A 16,162-nucleotide genomic window follows, 5' to 3' on the forward strand; every position below is an offset into this window, starting at 1 on the left:
AACACAGGGTGCTGTTACACTGTGTGTTCTGTGGATGCATTCTTTAGAGCTGTATCCCCCCTTTGCCTTATGAGGGGTCATGTGGTGTTAATATGCAATGAGCCCAGCTCTGGAGCTATGGCATTCCTCTCTGGGACATCACAGGCCTGCTGACCGCTTGTCCGCTGAAGAGGCTCACCTATGTTTGGAAGTGTCAGCATTAGTTGTGCCTGAGACCGAGAAAGGATGTAAGAGATTAAACCACAATTAAGGCGCGTTTCTGATAAACATGAATTATGCCTCCTATTACTACATTTAAAACCAAGTAGAAATGGAGGGGGGGGGTCATGTTTTGTAATAGCTCATGTAGCCTAGTATGTTATAAAGTATCACATCTCCTGTCTGAAGGGCAACCTCTTACAGTGCATTCTGAAAAGACTCCATTAGCATTGAACCCTCTTCTACTGTTTTACAACTTCCCCTATCTTGTCTTCCTTGGTTTTGTGCCAGAAGACCAAACTTACCTTTCATTGATCTCTTCCTTGTGTAAAGACAGTGCTCTTCTGCTGATCTGATACGAGTTTTTACTTCTTTTTCATAACATGTCAGCTGAATGCTGAATTCTGTTATTGTAATGTCGATTTGCCCCTCTGAAAACAGCCTTCACCAGGAGCCTAAAATCCAATCTCACCTTAAAAAGGTAATTGGCAAACATGCTAAGAGCTCAGTTCATACTAGGGTCATTATCGCTATAACACATAAACTACATTGAGTATAACCAGCAGTGACTTTATAAATTGAGATATATGTCACAAGGTCTATATCAGGGACTGCATAAGTGTGAAACACCAAAGATACCTGTCTATATTTCCCAGTTGCACCCAGGGACAGAGTGACGTGAGCACTTTAGAATTCTTCCCATGTAGGACAGTCCCTTATAAATCACCTGTTTACAGTATTTGCATGCAAACCAGGAATGTGATAGATAGACAGGCTGTAACACTGCAAGGAATTCAGCCTTACAGGAACAACAAACGGCTGTGTGAAATTACAATACACCAAGGTAGTTGTAGTAGTGTCTGATTGTGTTGTATTGTGTGTCAGAAGTTAATCTCAGACCATTTCCCATAACTGTTTTTCAAAGCTCTCATCTTTGTGGCAGAACACAGAAACAAAGAGCAGTTTATACCTGCTATATATTGCAGATGCTAAATATCTGCAATAAGGGGTGCATTTCTGAGAGAATAGAGATAAACTAACCAATATTCTGATTTTGAATTTTAATCATTGCAAAAGCAACCTTTTCTTGCTATTATTGTTTTGGTTGCATGCCGTCGGCATGAAATGAAATAAATGTCCCTTTTACTATGATATGACCTATAAACCTGTTCAAAAACCCCATGTCTCCCACCAAATACTTTCCCCTCCCCCACACAAAGAGTGGGATGTGTTTACTGGCTCAGTACTGAGGTGGGCTTTCATTTGTGTTTGCAGTTTACATGCATGCTTTTTAATCATTAGTGAAAGACAATAACCCTCATACAGAGATGCACACATGCCATACATTGACAAACTTACTGGGTCAACATACAATAGAGTATAGTACAGTGGTTTTCATGTAGGCCACAGCAGGCACATTGGAGTCATTTGGAGAGTGTGAGAGAGAAAGTAGAGAGCTGAGTAGGGGTTGAGGTAGGACAGGAGGTAAATAAATGGAACAAAGAAATCGTTGCAGGACATTCTGACCCAGAGTGAGGAGAATGGAGCACAAGGCTAGAGTAACACTTTGTGTCTGCTTTGGCCCTTGTGATGGTGTCCCATGCCAAGCCTGTGAAAAGATCACAGGGACATAAGTGGTTGCACATACAAACCTATAAATGTTCCCAACCACAAATACAGACCAACTGCGTACATGCAAACTCTTGAATAACTGTGAACAGACACACTCACACAGTTAATGATGTTCTCCAAAGAAAGCAGGAAAGGAAATCAATAGCTGTAGAGCGCACTGTGAGGTTGTATTTCTCTCTCTTCCCTCTAATGCATGCTGGCCTTAATTTGTTTCAGTAAAAGTGCACAGCCATTTCTTTGCATCTGGTCACTAGCTTTTACAGTAACAACTTAATATTACCAGCAGCCTATTTCCTTTTCCTCTGTGCCCAGGAAGCTATATTTGTTTCATATTCCTAAGTGATGACAAGAAATACTGAACACTATATTTAGCCATTTTAAGAGCAATCAAACTACAGATGGTTATTTACATAAACATAACAATTATTTGGCCCCATTGCAATTGGTGAGTTAAAACAGGAAAATATATTATGTTTATTACTAATTTACAAAGAGCTGCTCTTAAAGTAACCCCTTAGTGGAACAGGCAATCGTTGTGTAGACATTATCACACATGCTCAAAAAATGAATTATTTTAAGAAGCCATGTTGCTTCAGTAAAGGGGAGGGCAAAGTGATTTCAGGACATTGTGATGCTTCCTACTTTTAAGATGGTCAGTTTCTCTATTTGGCCAGTTGGTTTAGGATACAGAATAGAGGCCTATTTAAAGGGTCGCCAGATAAAGCACAGCTGATCGCAGTGTAACTGTAAGCCCTGCCCAAACTTGTGGGAGTGCCTCAGGGACAGTACAGAAAAGGAAGATACTCTCCTGATTCAGCTTTATGAAGATATGATTTATAGATGCAGACAACATGAATGTCAAAACAATTGTTGTATGTTAATATGAAAAGGACTTGCTCAGGTTCAGGACTTTCAGTGACCTTTGCTCTGCAGTTAAAATGCCTAACGGTAGATTTCAAGTATGCACTAAATGTATGCTGCGTCAGGTGTAGCAGCTGACCACAATGTACCTTCATGCATTTGTCATTCATATTTCACTATGTTATATTAATAATGAAGATGGTAAATATGCAGTGTAATCAGGCTACAGGTTCTAAATTCAACAGTCCCGGCTCTGTTTGCTTTTCTCTCTCCATGTACACATACCCAACCTGTTGAAAAAAAACTGGGGATAAACTTCACACACTCTTTCCAGCTAACTCCACATCTACGTCAAAATCTCCTATCATACAGTACAAAATCTGTTCACTACATAAAGCGTGGCAGCAAAGATGGCATCTACAGAGGAAAGGTGGTTTGTGCTAGCACATCACAGATTTCTACTCTCCTCATGCTGCTTTGGGTTTGTCTGTTGTGCGTAGGTGTCCTCCCACGTTCGGAAGAAAAGCTAATTAATTTTGTTTTTAATGTGTAATATTCTCCACTCTGATAGCATCACAAAATGAAACAGAATATAGCTATAACTGTGTAAATGCATTCAAAAAATCCATAAATCACGCAAGAGACTTTTGTTTTGCAGTGCAATGCATAACAGAAATAGAGGAGCTAATCGTGGGTGGGGAGAAAATTAAGATTCACAGAAAGAGACAGCTCTACAGACTGCTCAGACAACAAAGATAAATGAATAAATACCTGAAAATACAGTTTTCCCTGTTATTTATGACTTCCTAAAAAATGAAACCTATATGACATTCATTGCACCACTTCCTGTTGGAACTGTATCGGTATATGGTTGGAGTAGTGGGGACAAAATGCCTCTAACTCACTCTCCCCCCATTAAAAAGCCACACGCTGGACCGTCAATGAGAGGTGGAAGGTCAATCAGTAGCAGGCTGAGAGGTCATTTGGTCAGAGGCAGGTCTCTGTATTGTAATTGTGCAGTCCCCTGGGCTGTGTAAGAGGGACTGGACAGCTGTCCTGCCCCATAAAGATACATTAACCCCACCCTGGCTAAGTGCAAACTGGACCTCTTCTCTGTGGATGGCTCTATAATGGCTGTATTAGGCTGATTTGTTCTTTTACACTGTTGTATAACTACTAAATATCTCTGTGCATTGCATCCACCTCTGACGGAAACATATAGCTGTTTTGTAACCTACTACTTTTGTGGCCCTTTTACTCTCCTATGAGGCATCATAAACAACAGTTGTGTGCATTATGTGTGTATGAGAGGTGGTGCTCTGAATCTGGTGCAGCTGTTATACATCCCCAAAGGCAAGAGGAACAGAAAGGGACAGAGAGGAGGGTATCAGCCCTGTACTGTCTGTATCATGCTGCTGCTGCTCCTCTCTTTCACTGCCCACTGCTCAGGTTTCACAGCCCACATGCCTGAATCACACACTCACACATGAAATACTTGTGTGTGTCTGCGTGCACACACACACACACACACACACACACACACACACACACACACACACACACACACACACTATTTCATACCCCCAGGAATGATTCACAGTTCCCCCCTCGTTCCCCCGGGGAGCAGTGACTCAGGGTGAGAGAAAAGAAGAAAAGGGCAGAACATAATACAGGGAGGAGAACAGAGAGCAGAGTGGAGCGGTGTCACGATGAGCAGTTTGGCCTTCAGTGCTTTGAGGCGGCAGCAGGCGCTCTGTTTCAACTGAACTTCTGCTCAGCATAAGCTTCATGATGCACAATGCTGTCTTAGTCACCACGGCAACTGTTATGTGGAGCTTAATATACTGTAAAGGGACATTATCTGCAAGTGTCATGCATTGTTTCTCTCCATCATGTGCCTTATATTGTTGCTGAAAAAAAACCTGCTAGTGGAGAAGGTGCAAAAAGAACATGTACATTTAAGGTCCTGAAATGAGAATTATTGGAAATCAGAACCCTCTCTGGAGGTGTCTAAATTAGCATCTTAAGATACTGCTTTTTGCATGTTATACGTTTTTACTTCAAATAATGAACACAACTCAAAAGCAGCAATTTGACATAGAATCTCACTACATTGCTGTTTACACCTGCAAATTATGAAAGGTCAAAGGTAATGATGGTTGTACATTAAATCCTTGCAACAGGTCTGACTAATGATAGTCAATCACTCAGGATCTTCACATAGGAGATTGATATTTCAATGTACCTCTTGGGATTCTAGACAGAAATGTTTTCTAAAAACATATAGGAGTTCATTTTAATGCATGTACATGAAAGGTGGCAGCGAGACAAAAACCAAAGGAAAACAATCATAACATCTACTTAGTGAGCAAGAACTTGCAAACATGCAGGTCAGACAAGCAGAAAAGTGAAGCCCAAAAGGGATACCATGTTTCTGTACTGCCACTGAAAGATAAGAGAATGGTATCAGAACTACTGTGAGAGGAAATACCCAACTTTCCTCACAACCCAATCTGAGTGAGAAACAAGGTGTGTGTGTGTGTGTGTGTGTGTGTGTGTGTGTGTGTGTGTGTGTGTGTGTGTGTGTGTGTGTGTGTGTGTGTGTGTGTGTGTGTGTGTGTGTGTGTGTGTGTGTGTGTGTGTGTGTGTGTGTGTGTGTGTGTGTGTGTGTGTGTGTGTGTGTGTGTGTGTGTGTGTGTGTGTGTGTGTGTGTGTGTAGGGTTGACCTTTCAAACTCTTTTAAAAACTAAGGTAGGGATATTGCTGTCATATCTTTCTCTTCTTCTGTGTTACCTACCTGGTATCTTAATCACTTTAGGTCAGTCTTATGAGAAAAGCTTCTACAGCTTTTGCCCCAATCGTCCTAATTGGTGAAGCGATGAGCTGTCAGTGTGACCTTTTTAGACAGAGAAGCAGGGTGAGTCAGAGTGTGTAGAGTGCCACATCTTAAAACATGCTCAGGCCACATGGTGTGTGTTGAGAGAGAGGGAGAGAACCTCACAGCAGTCAGGCGAATGACTCATTGGCTCTTTTTTTCTGTGATGATTTCAACCCTATGTAGGTGTGTGTACTGTATGTGGGATTGACAGCGTGTGTGGTAGCATGTGGGGAGCCTTTTGGTGCACCACCTAATGTCTATTACTTTTATGCACATCAAAAAAATACAAATCTCAAATAAAAAGCATGAAAAACAGTTGGTCGTAGTTGTTTACAACTTTCCTTCTTGATTAACATGTAAGATAGAAATCAATTTATAAAAATGAAACCAACATTGGCTGTGGTCCCCATGATGCATTGCTGTGCTGAGAAAGTGGAGTTTCCTTCAGCAGAGGAATCCCCCTCACTGAGACCTGGTTTCTGTTCATACACACACACACGCACACGCACACGCACAAACACACACACACAAGCATGCCCAAACATGCATAGATACACAAACACACAGACAGTATTTCTACCGTAAAGTACATCTTTCAACTGATGCATGTATTATCATTTTAATTGGTGTTATCTTTGTTTACTTTCCTGCAATGTTACATCCCTGATATTGCTGCTGTAATTGTGCATTAGTGTACAACTTGTTTCCTGATCCTGACGCATAGATCAAAGAAATGTGTGATTAACTGCCATCAGAGTTTAATTTTTGCCCGTTTTACGAAGTTACTACCAAACCTAGTCTCAAACCTGTATCTGTTACCTAGATCTCAGTGACATATTGGTGTCTGCATAGTGGCAGAAAGCCAAAAAGACATAGGTCACCATTGGCTTGACCCCTCTAATGGAGTATGATGATCTCTGACCTCCGACCTGTCTGCTCACACAGTCACCAGTCCTATTGACTCTGACCAAGAATAAGCTCACACTTTATCAGCTCTGAAGAAAAAGTGAAAACTGGCCCTGGATCAGCATCTGTGACCATGTGAGCCTATTGCCCCTGCCGTCAGCATTGCTGCTAGGGTGGAGGAAGTGAGTGTGATGATTATCTGACTGACAGGAAGCCCTTTTGTCTCCTGGGTTATCTGGCAGCCTGCAGAGGAGATGACGTAAGCACTGAGAGACAGAAAGGCCATATCACTGGCACTCGGGACACTCGGGACAACTGTTGCTTGTTTCCTGTAACCAAATAAAGACACGTTCAAAGTATAATTTACTTAATTTATTGCACAGAGTAAAAAAGGCCTGTAACCAATAGGACGCCCTTTTCATTAGAAGATCAATGGGCTACCTCTATAGAACTGATAATTACCTTTCATTACCAAAGATGACAATTTGCATTATGTCATAGCATATTGCCGAAGTTCACTCATAATCCTGCTTCTCAAATTGATGTTCCATAAACCCAAAACAGCATGCATGATTGGGCCGAATGCTTCGTTTGTGTGCCAGAAGTCTTTATCTCTCTGGTGTTCTGCCTCTTTTAGCTCTCCTCTAGAACAATTTTTGAGTTTTTTCCCTCCCACCCTTTGTCCCTCGTGTTCCTAATTGTTTTATGTAACACTTGGTTCCAGACATGACATTTCACAGGAATTCTCTCTAATGGGACCCCACAGTGTATACAGAAGCCACCACAGTGTTCTAACACATGGTCTGTTTACATCTGTTGCTGTCTTTGGGAGCAAAGTTAAGTTAGAAAACAAAAGTGTGCAAAATAATATAAATGTTGGGACAGAAGTCGCATCTGTCCTACATTGGACACCATATTTAATATATATTCTTTTATAATTATTTTTGGGTTTCATCAAACCATTCACTGAAACTTGAAAACATTGTAGTTTGTGCAATAAAATACATTACAGAGAAAAAGTAGACTCATTTTCCATTTTCCCCTGATTACACCTCTTACACAACCTTTTTACCTCCTGAGTAATTGTTCTACCAACCTCAGAAACTGGAAGCCGAATATCAATTCTTCATTGTGCAATTTAGGAGGCTTCGCTTCTAAATTAAATTATTCATATTCATCTTGTGAATTAAATGCATTCCTCCTCCAATTCAAGAGCCTCCAAATGTGCATCCATTAATACCTTTTATGATCAAACACAACTTGACATTTGAAAAAGATATTCAAACAAATGTCAACAGGCATGCACAAGATGACCTGCTTTCCCACTGTATTGAAACAGACTACTCACTGTCTAGGGGCGGGAGGTGCATTGTTCACACTGGCCGTGAGCATGTGTTCTAGAACAGACCTGTGGGAATTTTTCGATTTGCAAGCCAGGGAATTGATGCGTCATGGGTTGATATAATTGAGGAGAAGAGAGTTATCCGGGTTTGTCATCAAACTATAACATGTCCAGAGCTGGGGTATTTTTACTCAGTATTGGATACGACTTAAAACTTGCAGTATGGCCATTCTGAATTTTTACCAGATGAATAAAATGAAACGTAATTTGTATTTAAACAGTGGTCTGAGGGGTTGTCCTCAACTAGGGATTTTAACATACAAAAAATAAATATTCAAAAAACATTATTTTATTAATTATTAAAATCAATTTTCGTATAGAGATTCTTTTTCACCCACGTAAATCACGTGACACGATCGAGATTGAAGACCATCTTTTCTCGTGACGTGCATCTTCACTCTACAGCAAGGACCTGCACCTACACGCTCTGTTCTAGCTTTAAAGGAGGCTTGAACACAACACTAATTGAAATGTTTTTATTACCAATAAATGCTTTGCAGTCTCACAAACCAAACAGATGTTCTGTATTACACCAAGACAAGATAGTTGTTAAGGTGATTAGCTTCATGATGATGAGTGTTTGTAGAGGGGATAATGCTGGTCAGTCAACATTGTTACAGGTCAAACAAATTGAGAGGTCATCTATGAGTTCCATAGTTTTACAATTATCTTGTACCTTGAGCTTTCAAACATGATGATTATATGAAAAGGGAAAATATAACTAAATAATCAGGGGTTTGTGTTAAATTGTCACTCGTCACATATTGAATTAGGAGATTCCAAGTTTTAAAATTGTTTTGCTGAAACAGTAGAGGGCACTGTCCATATTATTTGCATGTTTAAATCGTTGAAAGGAACGTTTCTATTCCCCCTAAACACTGTTACCCAGTTGTTTTGTTGTGTTGGAACAACCGAACACCCTCTGTTTGGACTTTGATGTTGTAGGAGCTCCTCGAGGCATGTGTTCCGTCTCACGCATAACCTGGTTTCTTTTCACCCAAAAAAATTCTATTAGAACGAAAGAATGATAATAGGCTTAGAAACTGGCTCATAACAATCTGTTTTTAGGCAGATACGTCCTTTCTATTAGTTGTCATCGTGTATTCTTTTTTTGTTTTTTGATGAAAAAATCGTGAGAGTAAATGTGTTTTTAGGCACGGACCGCAACGATGTGACAAAATGTCCACACTCAGGCAGATGTCAGACTATGCTAATTTAATTTGCTGAAATAATATTTAAAGCTCTTATGTTGAGCATGACATTACACTAGTCGTATGGAGATTCAGTTCCATGGTTGAGCTCCTAACAAATGTAGGGGGTTCTGGAAAACCCACTTTTATGATAAATTTTGTAAGACTAACACATTTAGCTTCTATGAATCAATATTCACCTTGCTGGTTTTTTTGTTGGAAAAGTCATTAGAGACCAATACAGTAGGCTGTATAACCATTTCAGGCTATATTATGTTTTATAGTATAAAAAACTAAATGGCAGTATCTGTAGACAGTCTAAGTTTCAGGGCAACTGCCATCCAGGCTTAGCCAGTGCACAGATTTAAGTATAAGTTACGTGTTCATGGACTTAGTCTATAGCTTAATAGCAAGATGTCCAGGAAAGTAAAAGGTAAGACAGAATTAAAGGAAAATAAGAAGACAGAACTGACAATGTTTGACATCCTTCCAACACAGGTAACTTTCTAGTAACACATAGACCTGTGATTGTTTACGATCAGCTGACTACACTGGTTGGATCAAGTTTGTGGTGGGTCCTTGTTAGATTGTTAGAAGTGTTTTTCAGTAACAACGCAGTCTATCTATCCCATTAGGTACAATGGAGTAAATGGTCTAACAGCTATGTAATAGGCTACCACGTGCTAGTGTTGTACTTACACCAGAAAATGTACTTTTACTTTTACTTTTGACACCTCTGGCTTTTAGTTTTTCCACTTCCAAACGCTTTATCATTAGTATCCTAGGTAATATTTCACTTGGCAGGTTAGAAGAGCCCTTTCGTGCAAGTGCATATAGTAGTCAGTTTCGGATTTAATTGTTTTTCCTTTTTTTATGATGTGATTTAAGTGTGTGTCTGTTGAAGAGTAACTGACTAACAACTTTTTTTTTGACAATTTCGTTTGAAATAGAGGATGTCCCACTGAACTGAGATGAGTGACAATCATGATGATGAAGAGGCGTCAGGTGAGCCTCAAGCCACCACATCTTCAGAAGGTACCACTGGGCCTAGGTGTGCCATATTGGATGGGAAATTCTTCAAAGTAGTATCTCAAAATCCAAGTGGAAAGATAGAAGCTGAGTGTCAGCTGTGCACAACCAAGAAAGCCATTATTTGTGGCTCTTATCAAGCAACAACAAATTTCAAGACACATTTGAAAAGAAAACACCCAGAGAATCTACAGGAATTTGAAAATTACAAAAAGGAAAGTGCAAGTGGCCAGCAGAAGAAAGCCAAAACATCATTAAGGCAGACTCGTTTGTTTGACCATGCTAGCCCAACAATATCACAAAGTAAAGTCGACTCCCTTGTGAAATCCTTTGTTGTCAAAGGAATGCACTCATTAGCCACCGTTGAACAAACAGAATTCATCGAGCTTGTGCAGGGACTTCACCCAGGTGCCAATGTAATGTCCAGACGGACACTCGGACGACGGATTGATGAAGAATTTGCAACAAAAAAAGCATTCCTAAAAGAGACGCTTAAAAATGTTCGCCGTGTTTGTACAACAGTGGATATTTGGTCAACAAAGAAAACCAGTTATTTGGGAGCAACAGTACATTGGATCAATGGAGACACGCTGGAAAGGCAGTCAGCCGCTCTTGCCGTTAGGCATTTTCCCAGCCCCCATACTTATAACCGAATAGCAGAACTGTTGGATGAGATTCACACAGAATATGGGCTGTCTTCAGACACCATTGTGTCTACAGTTACTGATAATGCATCCAACTTTGCAAAGGCCTTTAAAGAGTTCAGTGTCACTGGAAAAACAAATGACCCAGATGAAGTTGAAGAGCTGGACGATGAGCTGTCCTTCCTGGTCATAGATCCTGAGAGAGAAGAAGCATCTGAGTGTTCCATCATTTTACCACCACACCTCCGGTGTGCGACACATACTCTGAGTTTAATCTCAACTACTGATGTCAAGAAATCGATCACTAGCAATGCAACTCTCAGCAGGCTGAATCATTCAACGATGGCGAAGTGCTCAGCATTATGGACAGCATCTGGCAGACCAAAGAGTGCTGAAACGCTAGGCAAAGTAATCGAGCAGCAACTCAAGACACCCTGCATTACAAGGTGGAATTCTCTGCATGACTCCTTGAGTCAGTTGTCATTCTTGCGTGACAAGCTCCCTGATGCCATGACTGCCCTGCAACTTCCACCATTCAGGGAAGTCGAACTGGACTACATTGAGGAATTTTGCAGAGTGTTACGACCGATTGCCATCTCAATAGATCGGCTTCAAGGGCAATCTGCATGCTATTATGGTGAGCTGTTGCCAACACTTTTCACCATTCAAGCCAAGCTGGAGGATCTGCAAGCATCAAACTTGAGGTACTGCTCACACGTTCTTCAAGCAACCATAGCAGGGTTCAAAAAACGCTTCCACAATTTTCTGATGCTGGAGCATGACGTGAATGAGGCCATCCTGGCAACCACAACACACCCATACTTTAAGATGAGGTGGTTACCCCAGAGGTTGGCTTCTGAGAAGAGGCGAATACAGCAACTGATGCTGCACTCAGCAGACGAACTCGGACTTCTCTCAGAGAGTGACGGGACCACACCGAGCACAGAGGAGAATGACGAATTCTTTGTGTTCACTGATCAAGGTGAGAAGAATTTCTTTACACTTTAAAATACTTAATTATGTAATTTACAATAGCATGTTTTACCTTTTGGTGACAATTTCAGTATTTATACTTTGAAGAATGCATTATTTGGTCCTCGGGGGGGAGTTTGTGCTAGGTATTGCTATGACCCTGTCTGATTGTTGTCTATCTGTCTGTTTGTCCATGCATAGTGTCTGGCAGAGGCCAGCTTGCCATCTCTGATTGCTCTTGTTTTTTTTCTGTTGTCTTCAATCTCTACAGGAACAGTCAACCAGCTGGAGGCCGAGGCCTTGCCCAGCCACAGCAAGGCGGAACTGGAGACCCTTCATTTTTTGGAGGATCCCAGAAAAGACCTGGCTTCACTAAATGCATACCCTTTGATGAAACAGCTTTTTGTGAGATTTAACACAACCCTACCATCCTCAGCCCCGGTTGAGCGCCTGTTTTCTTTTGCTGGCTTAGTGAACCGGCCTCACAGAAGGTCATTAACACCAGATATGCTGGAGAAGTTGGTTGTCCTGAAGAACAACTGATCTGTTTTTCTGTTTAATATGGATAAAATAAAATGGATTTGAATGTAGCGTTAGCTGTCTCCTTTTTTATTTATTGTACATTCCTCAGTTTACAGACAGTATTCAATACAGGCATTATCTCGCGTGTATTTTTGTATTTTCAAAATACAAAATACTTGTATTGTATTTAAATACATTTTCCAGACCAGTATTTTTGTATTTTATTTTGATACATTTTTTGATCAAGTATTTGTATTTTGTATCAAAATACATTATGATGTATTTGTGCCCAGCTCTGAACATAGTCAAGTACAACAGAGTTATATTAATATTTCCGAAGCATTTATAATCAATACATCAGCATTTACAGTTAACTTAATTAATCAGATTATCTGACAAACCGCTCCTTGACACCTGTGTCTGTCACATAACGCAGAACAAGTGCCAGCTGTGCTACATTACCCACATCTGACGTCTCGTCCACCATAACAGCGACAAAGGGTGCTTTTTTAATCTTCATTTTGATCTCTTCTCCCATCACTTCAGCAATAGCATAAATCAGGTCGTTTTGTATTTTGCCTGACGTCCCAGTAAACATGTTGTTTGTGTACAGGTGGTAATGCAAATCTGTGTTGTTCTCAGCAAGAAAACAAAGAAGCTCCACGTAGTTTCCTCTGTTTCTGGACTCGGCGCTTTCATCGTGTCCCCTAAATGAAAGTTCCTGTTTACCCAAAAACAGGACACAATCAATCAGTCTTTCAATATTTCCCTATTTTTGTTCACCCTTTCGTTGTGGAGCTCCGTTTCCCTGCACACTTGTTCGTTGAGCTGTAGATCCACTCGGGTGTCCCCAAAGGTTTTCAAAAGCACCAGTGCTTCCAAGTGCCCAGCTGTGCTTTGGTGTCTCGTTGCTGCCTTGGTTAGACAACTCAAGTTTGCAAATTTAGTGTGGCTCCAAACACCAAATCGATCAGTTGCAAATACCAGGCATTCCCGGCAGTACAATTTGCAGTGCCTCTCGGAGGCTGTGAGCCGCTCGTAGTTTCCCTGCTGTGCTAGGCTCGCTAGCGTTGGAGTTGGTCGTTCCCTTTTCAAGATGTGTAGCTTTACTTGAAAAGTTCGTTTTGAAAATGGCGTTGTAATTATATCTTCTACCAAATTGATCTCTTCTCCTCCTTCAGCCATTGTGGGTTGAAAAAAATAGCTTGTAGAAATCTACACAAATTAGCTTGCTCAAGTTCTAGTTCTGTTTGCTAGCTTTGCCCATAGACTGTATGGCTCTGCCTACTGCCTAGCTCTGCCTCTCAATAGTGCGTATCCAATCAGAAGATGTGCACGTGCTAACGTTAGCGTACGCCTGCTAGCTGGCCCGTTGTCGCCACCTCGAAATCTGATTGGTTAACGCCACAATTTTGTTTGCGTTCACTTTAAGCTTACAGCCGCCCGCACTGTTGATTCTGAAGGCCTAAGGGCAGATTTCTTTGACCCTAGCAACACATTATGGCTGAAATATGATTGGATAAAAGCTCTAACATAAAGGCCAGCCCTCCAAATCTCGCTCTGAGGCTGGAAGCAGCGCAGCCAAGACGAACGCTATAAAATGAAGAGAATAGACTATGGGGAATAATTTAATACGTATTTGTGGAAAAAATATATCAAAATTTAATTTATATTCTGATGATGTTTAGGCCAGCAGAGAAGGCCTTGCTGGCCCTGACGGCCCACCACTGCTGTCTACACATCTAGCAATGTGGCAAGTTGGAAGGGGCCACTTAATTGCATCACATGGGCGTGAGCAGGTGTTTCTGAGAAGGGACCTGTGTGGGCCTTTTTTTGATTTGCCGAGCCACAGGGGAACCTTGTGTGTGTTCATGTGTGTATTTGTTATGTGGGGATGGGGAGAGTTTTATCTGGGTCTGTGTGTCTGGTGGTTCATGTACAATTATGAAATGTCGACAGGCAGGTTAGGAGGTATATGCTCAGTATTCAGGGTCTGACTCTGACGCAAGACTGCAGGTGGCCCCGAAGATAACCACTGACATCTCAGTACCCACGCAGAATCAGTGCTAGACAACGCAATCTGTTTTTAACACCAGGGTGGGCTCATGATCAGGGAGGTTGTCCCTCAACTAGAAGACTGGTACAACACAACACACAACACACAGAAATATTCTTAAAAAACATCAATGAAGTATTATATTATTTTTAATCATTTTCCTATATATGTATTTCTTATATTTCACCCTCTTGTAATCTCTTTGTCACACAGAGGAGTAAGAACTCCTTTCTCTCTGTTGATGTATCTGTCCGTCACACACGGCTGCAGCCTCAGCTGCTCTTCTAAGCTGATGAAATGGAGTCTTAAGACCACATGAGGGGATCTGCTAAATTTGAAGAGATGCTTCTTTTTACCCATATTGCTGTGGCAGGTGGAAGGCTCACTAATCCCATTAACAGAAGTTCTTTATCTAATCATCCAAGACAGAAGGTGATAGTTAGATATAAGGGAAAAGGGAAGAGAAAAACTGAGGCCTTTGTAGAGGGGAACATGCTGAGCCCCTTTTCAAACAATGTCACAACATTTGTGACAATTGGATTTTAAAAACAACATGATAGGATCAATCTAAATGTATTTCAATCTGTTTTTACGTTTACATTCATCTTGTATCCTTTGCAGCTTTTTCATAAGCATTGATTATATGAAAACTGTAAAAAAATAACATAAATAATCCAGAGGGAACCCTTTAGCTGTAAACAAGGTTGTGTAAGGTCTCAGTCACCATATTGAATAGGTCATCCTGAGTTCCTCAGTCCTTAAAATAAAGCTTTTGCTGCACAGACAGCTGAGGGCACTTTATCACTGCAGCTTAGATCTGCTTTCTAAAGTCAGTCTGCCTCCAGAGCTGCAAACTGCATTTTCCCTGTCACTGTTTACCATGTTGTTTTCGTCTGTGGGTGCAGGAATTCAACATGAAACAACCCTTCTTGTGTTTTGGACTTTGCATGTTTTAAATGTGCAGCTGACCTCTGTATGTCTGCCATGTGGTCACATGTCTACATGCATATCCATGTTTTATTTTTCACCCAAAAAACACTCAATTTAGAACAAAGAAGCCTAATTCTATGCCTTTAGCAAATCTTGCTGTGCTAAAAACAATCTGTGTTCCCTGGGCACTGGCAGTTTAAGTCCTTTCATGTGTGTGTGTCCATGCTGTGTATTGCGTTTTTTGGTTGTCTGGTTTTGATTTGAAGGACTGGGTGAGGTACAGGTGTCTGGCCCCTGAGAACCACTGCTGTAACTGACTTTTTTAACACACACCCGCAAACAGACTGTTCACAAGTACACAAATACAGATACACACACTCAGGCAGATGGTTTCCAGACACCTACTGCTGAATTTTAATTTGCATGAACATGGGATACATGTGTAGGACAGCCTCAGTGTGTGCCCAGACAGACATTACACTCGTGCCGTCACTACAGACTGAGGTTCATGGTGATGAGCAGGGGTGGCTACTATCACAAATTGTAGGGTTTTCATGAGAAATCATAATGTTTCTATGTCAGTCAACACTTCTGTAATGACTAGGTTTTTATTCCCACCAACTTCAACAGTCTTTCTGTCTGAATCAAACGTATCTCCACCCTGCAAGGACTCCTTTACTGTGGGTCAAATGCAGACAAACACTCAAGGGAGTATCTGTAAATGACACACCCATCATGTCTGAATGTTTTAAAGCTCAAAACCAAACCTTTAAATGGGAAGAGATGCAGACAGACAGTCATACAGTTTCAGGGGCGATAACTGTCACATCCAACGCCTGTCATTTAGCACAGTGCAACAGCATTTACCAAGCAGTTACAACACTAAGTTACAGAACCTGCATTCATGACTCTCAGTTTCTAATAGCATCTTCAAATAACAAG

At 41.0% G+C, this 16,162-nt stretch overlaps 1 protein-coding gene across 1 annotated transcript; it reads left to right on the forward strand.

The window, feature by feature from the left end:
- The first annotated feature begins 9,927 nt into the window (after positions 1–9,927).
- LOC134873062 (uncharacterized) lies at positions 9,928–12,308 on the forward strand. Its single transcript, XM_063896453.1, has 2 exons — positions 9,928–11,722; positions 11,984–12,308. The coding sequence occupies exons 1-2, from the start codon at positions 10,039–10,041 to the stop codon at positions 12,253–12,255; spliced, it is 1,956 nt and encodes a 651-aa protein (XP_063752523.1). The 5' UTR covers positions 9,928–10,038; the 3' UTR covers positions 12,256–12,308.
- Positions 12,309–16,162: the final 3,854 nt, after the last annotated feature.

Source organism: Eleginops maclovinus, chromosome 12, assembly GCF_036324505.1.
Source record: "Eleginops maclovinus isolate JMC-PN-2008 ecotype Puerto Natales chromosome 12, JC_Emac_rtc_rv5, whole genome shotgun sequence".
Lineage (NCBI taxonomy): Eukaryota > Metazoa > Chordata > Actinopteri > Perciformes > Eleginopidae > Eleginops > Eleginops maclovinus.

Coding starts and splice junctions, on each gene's coding strand:
- LOC134873062 (XM_063896453.1), top strand. CDS start 10,039: ATGAGTGACAATCATGATGATGAAGAGGCGTCAGGTGAGCCTCAAGCC. Junction 11,723..11,983: donor CTTTGTGTTCACTGATCAAG/GTGAGAAGAATT, acceptor CAATCTCTACAG/GAACAGTCAACCAGCTGGAG.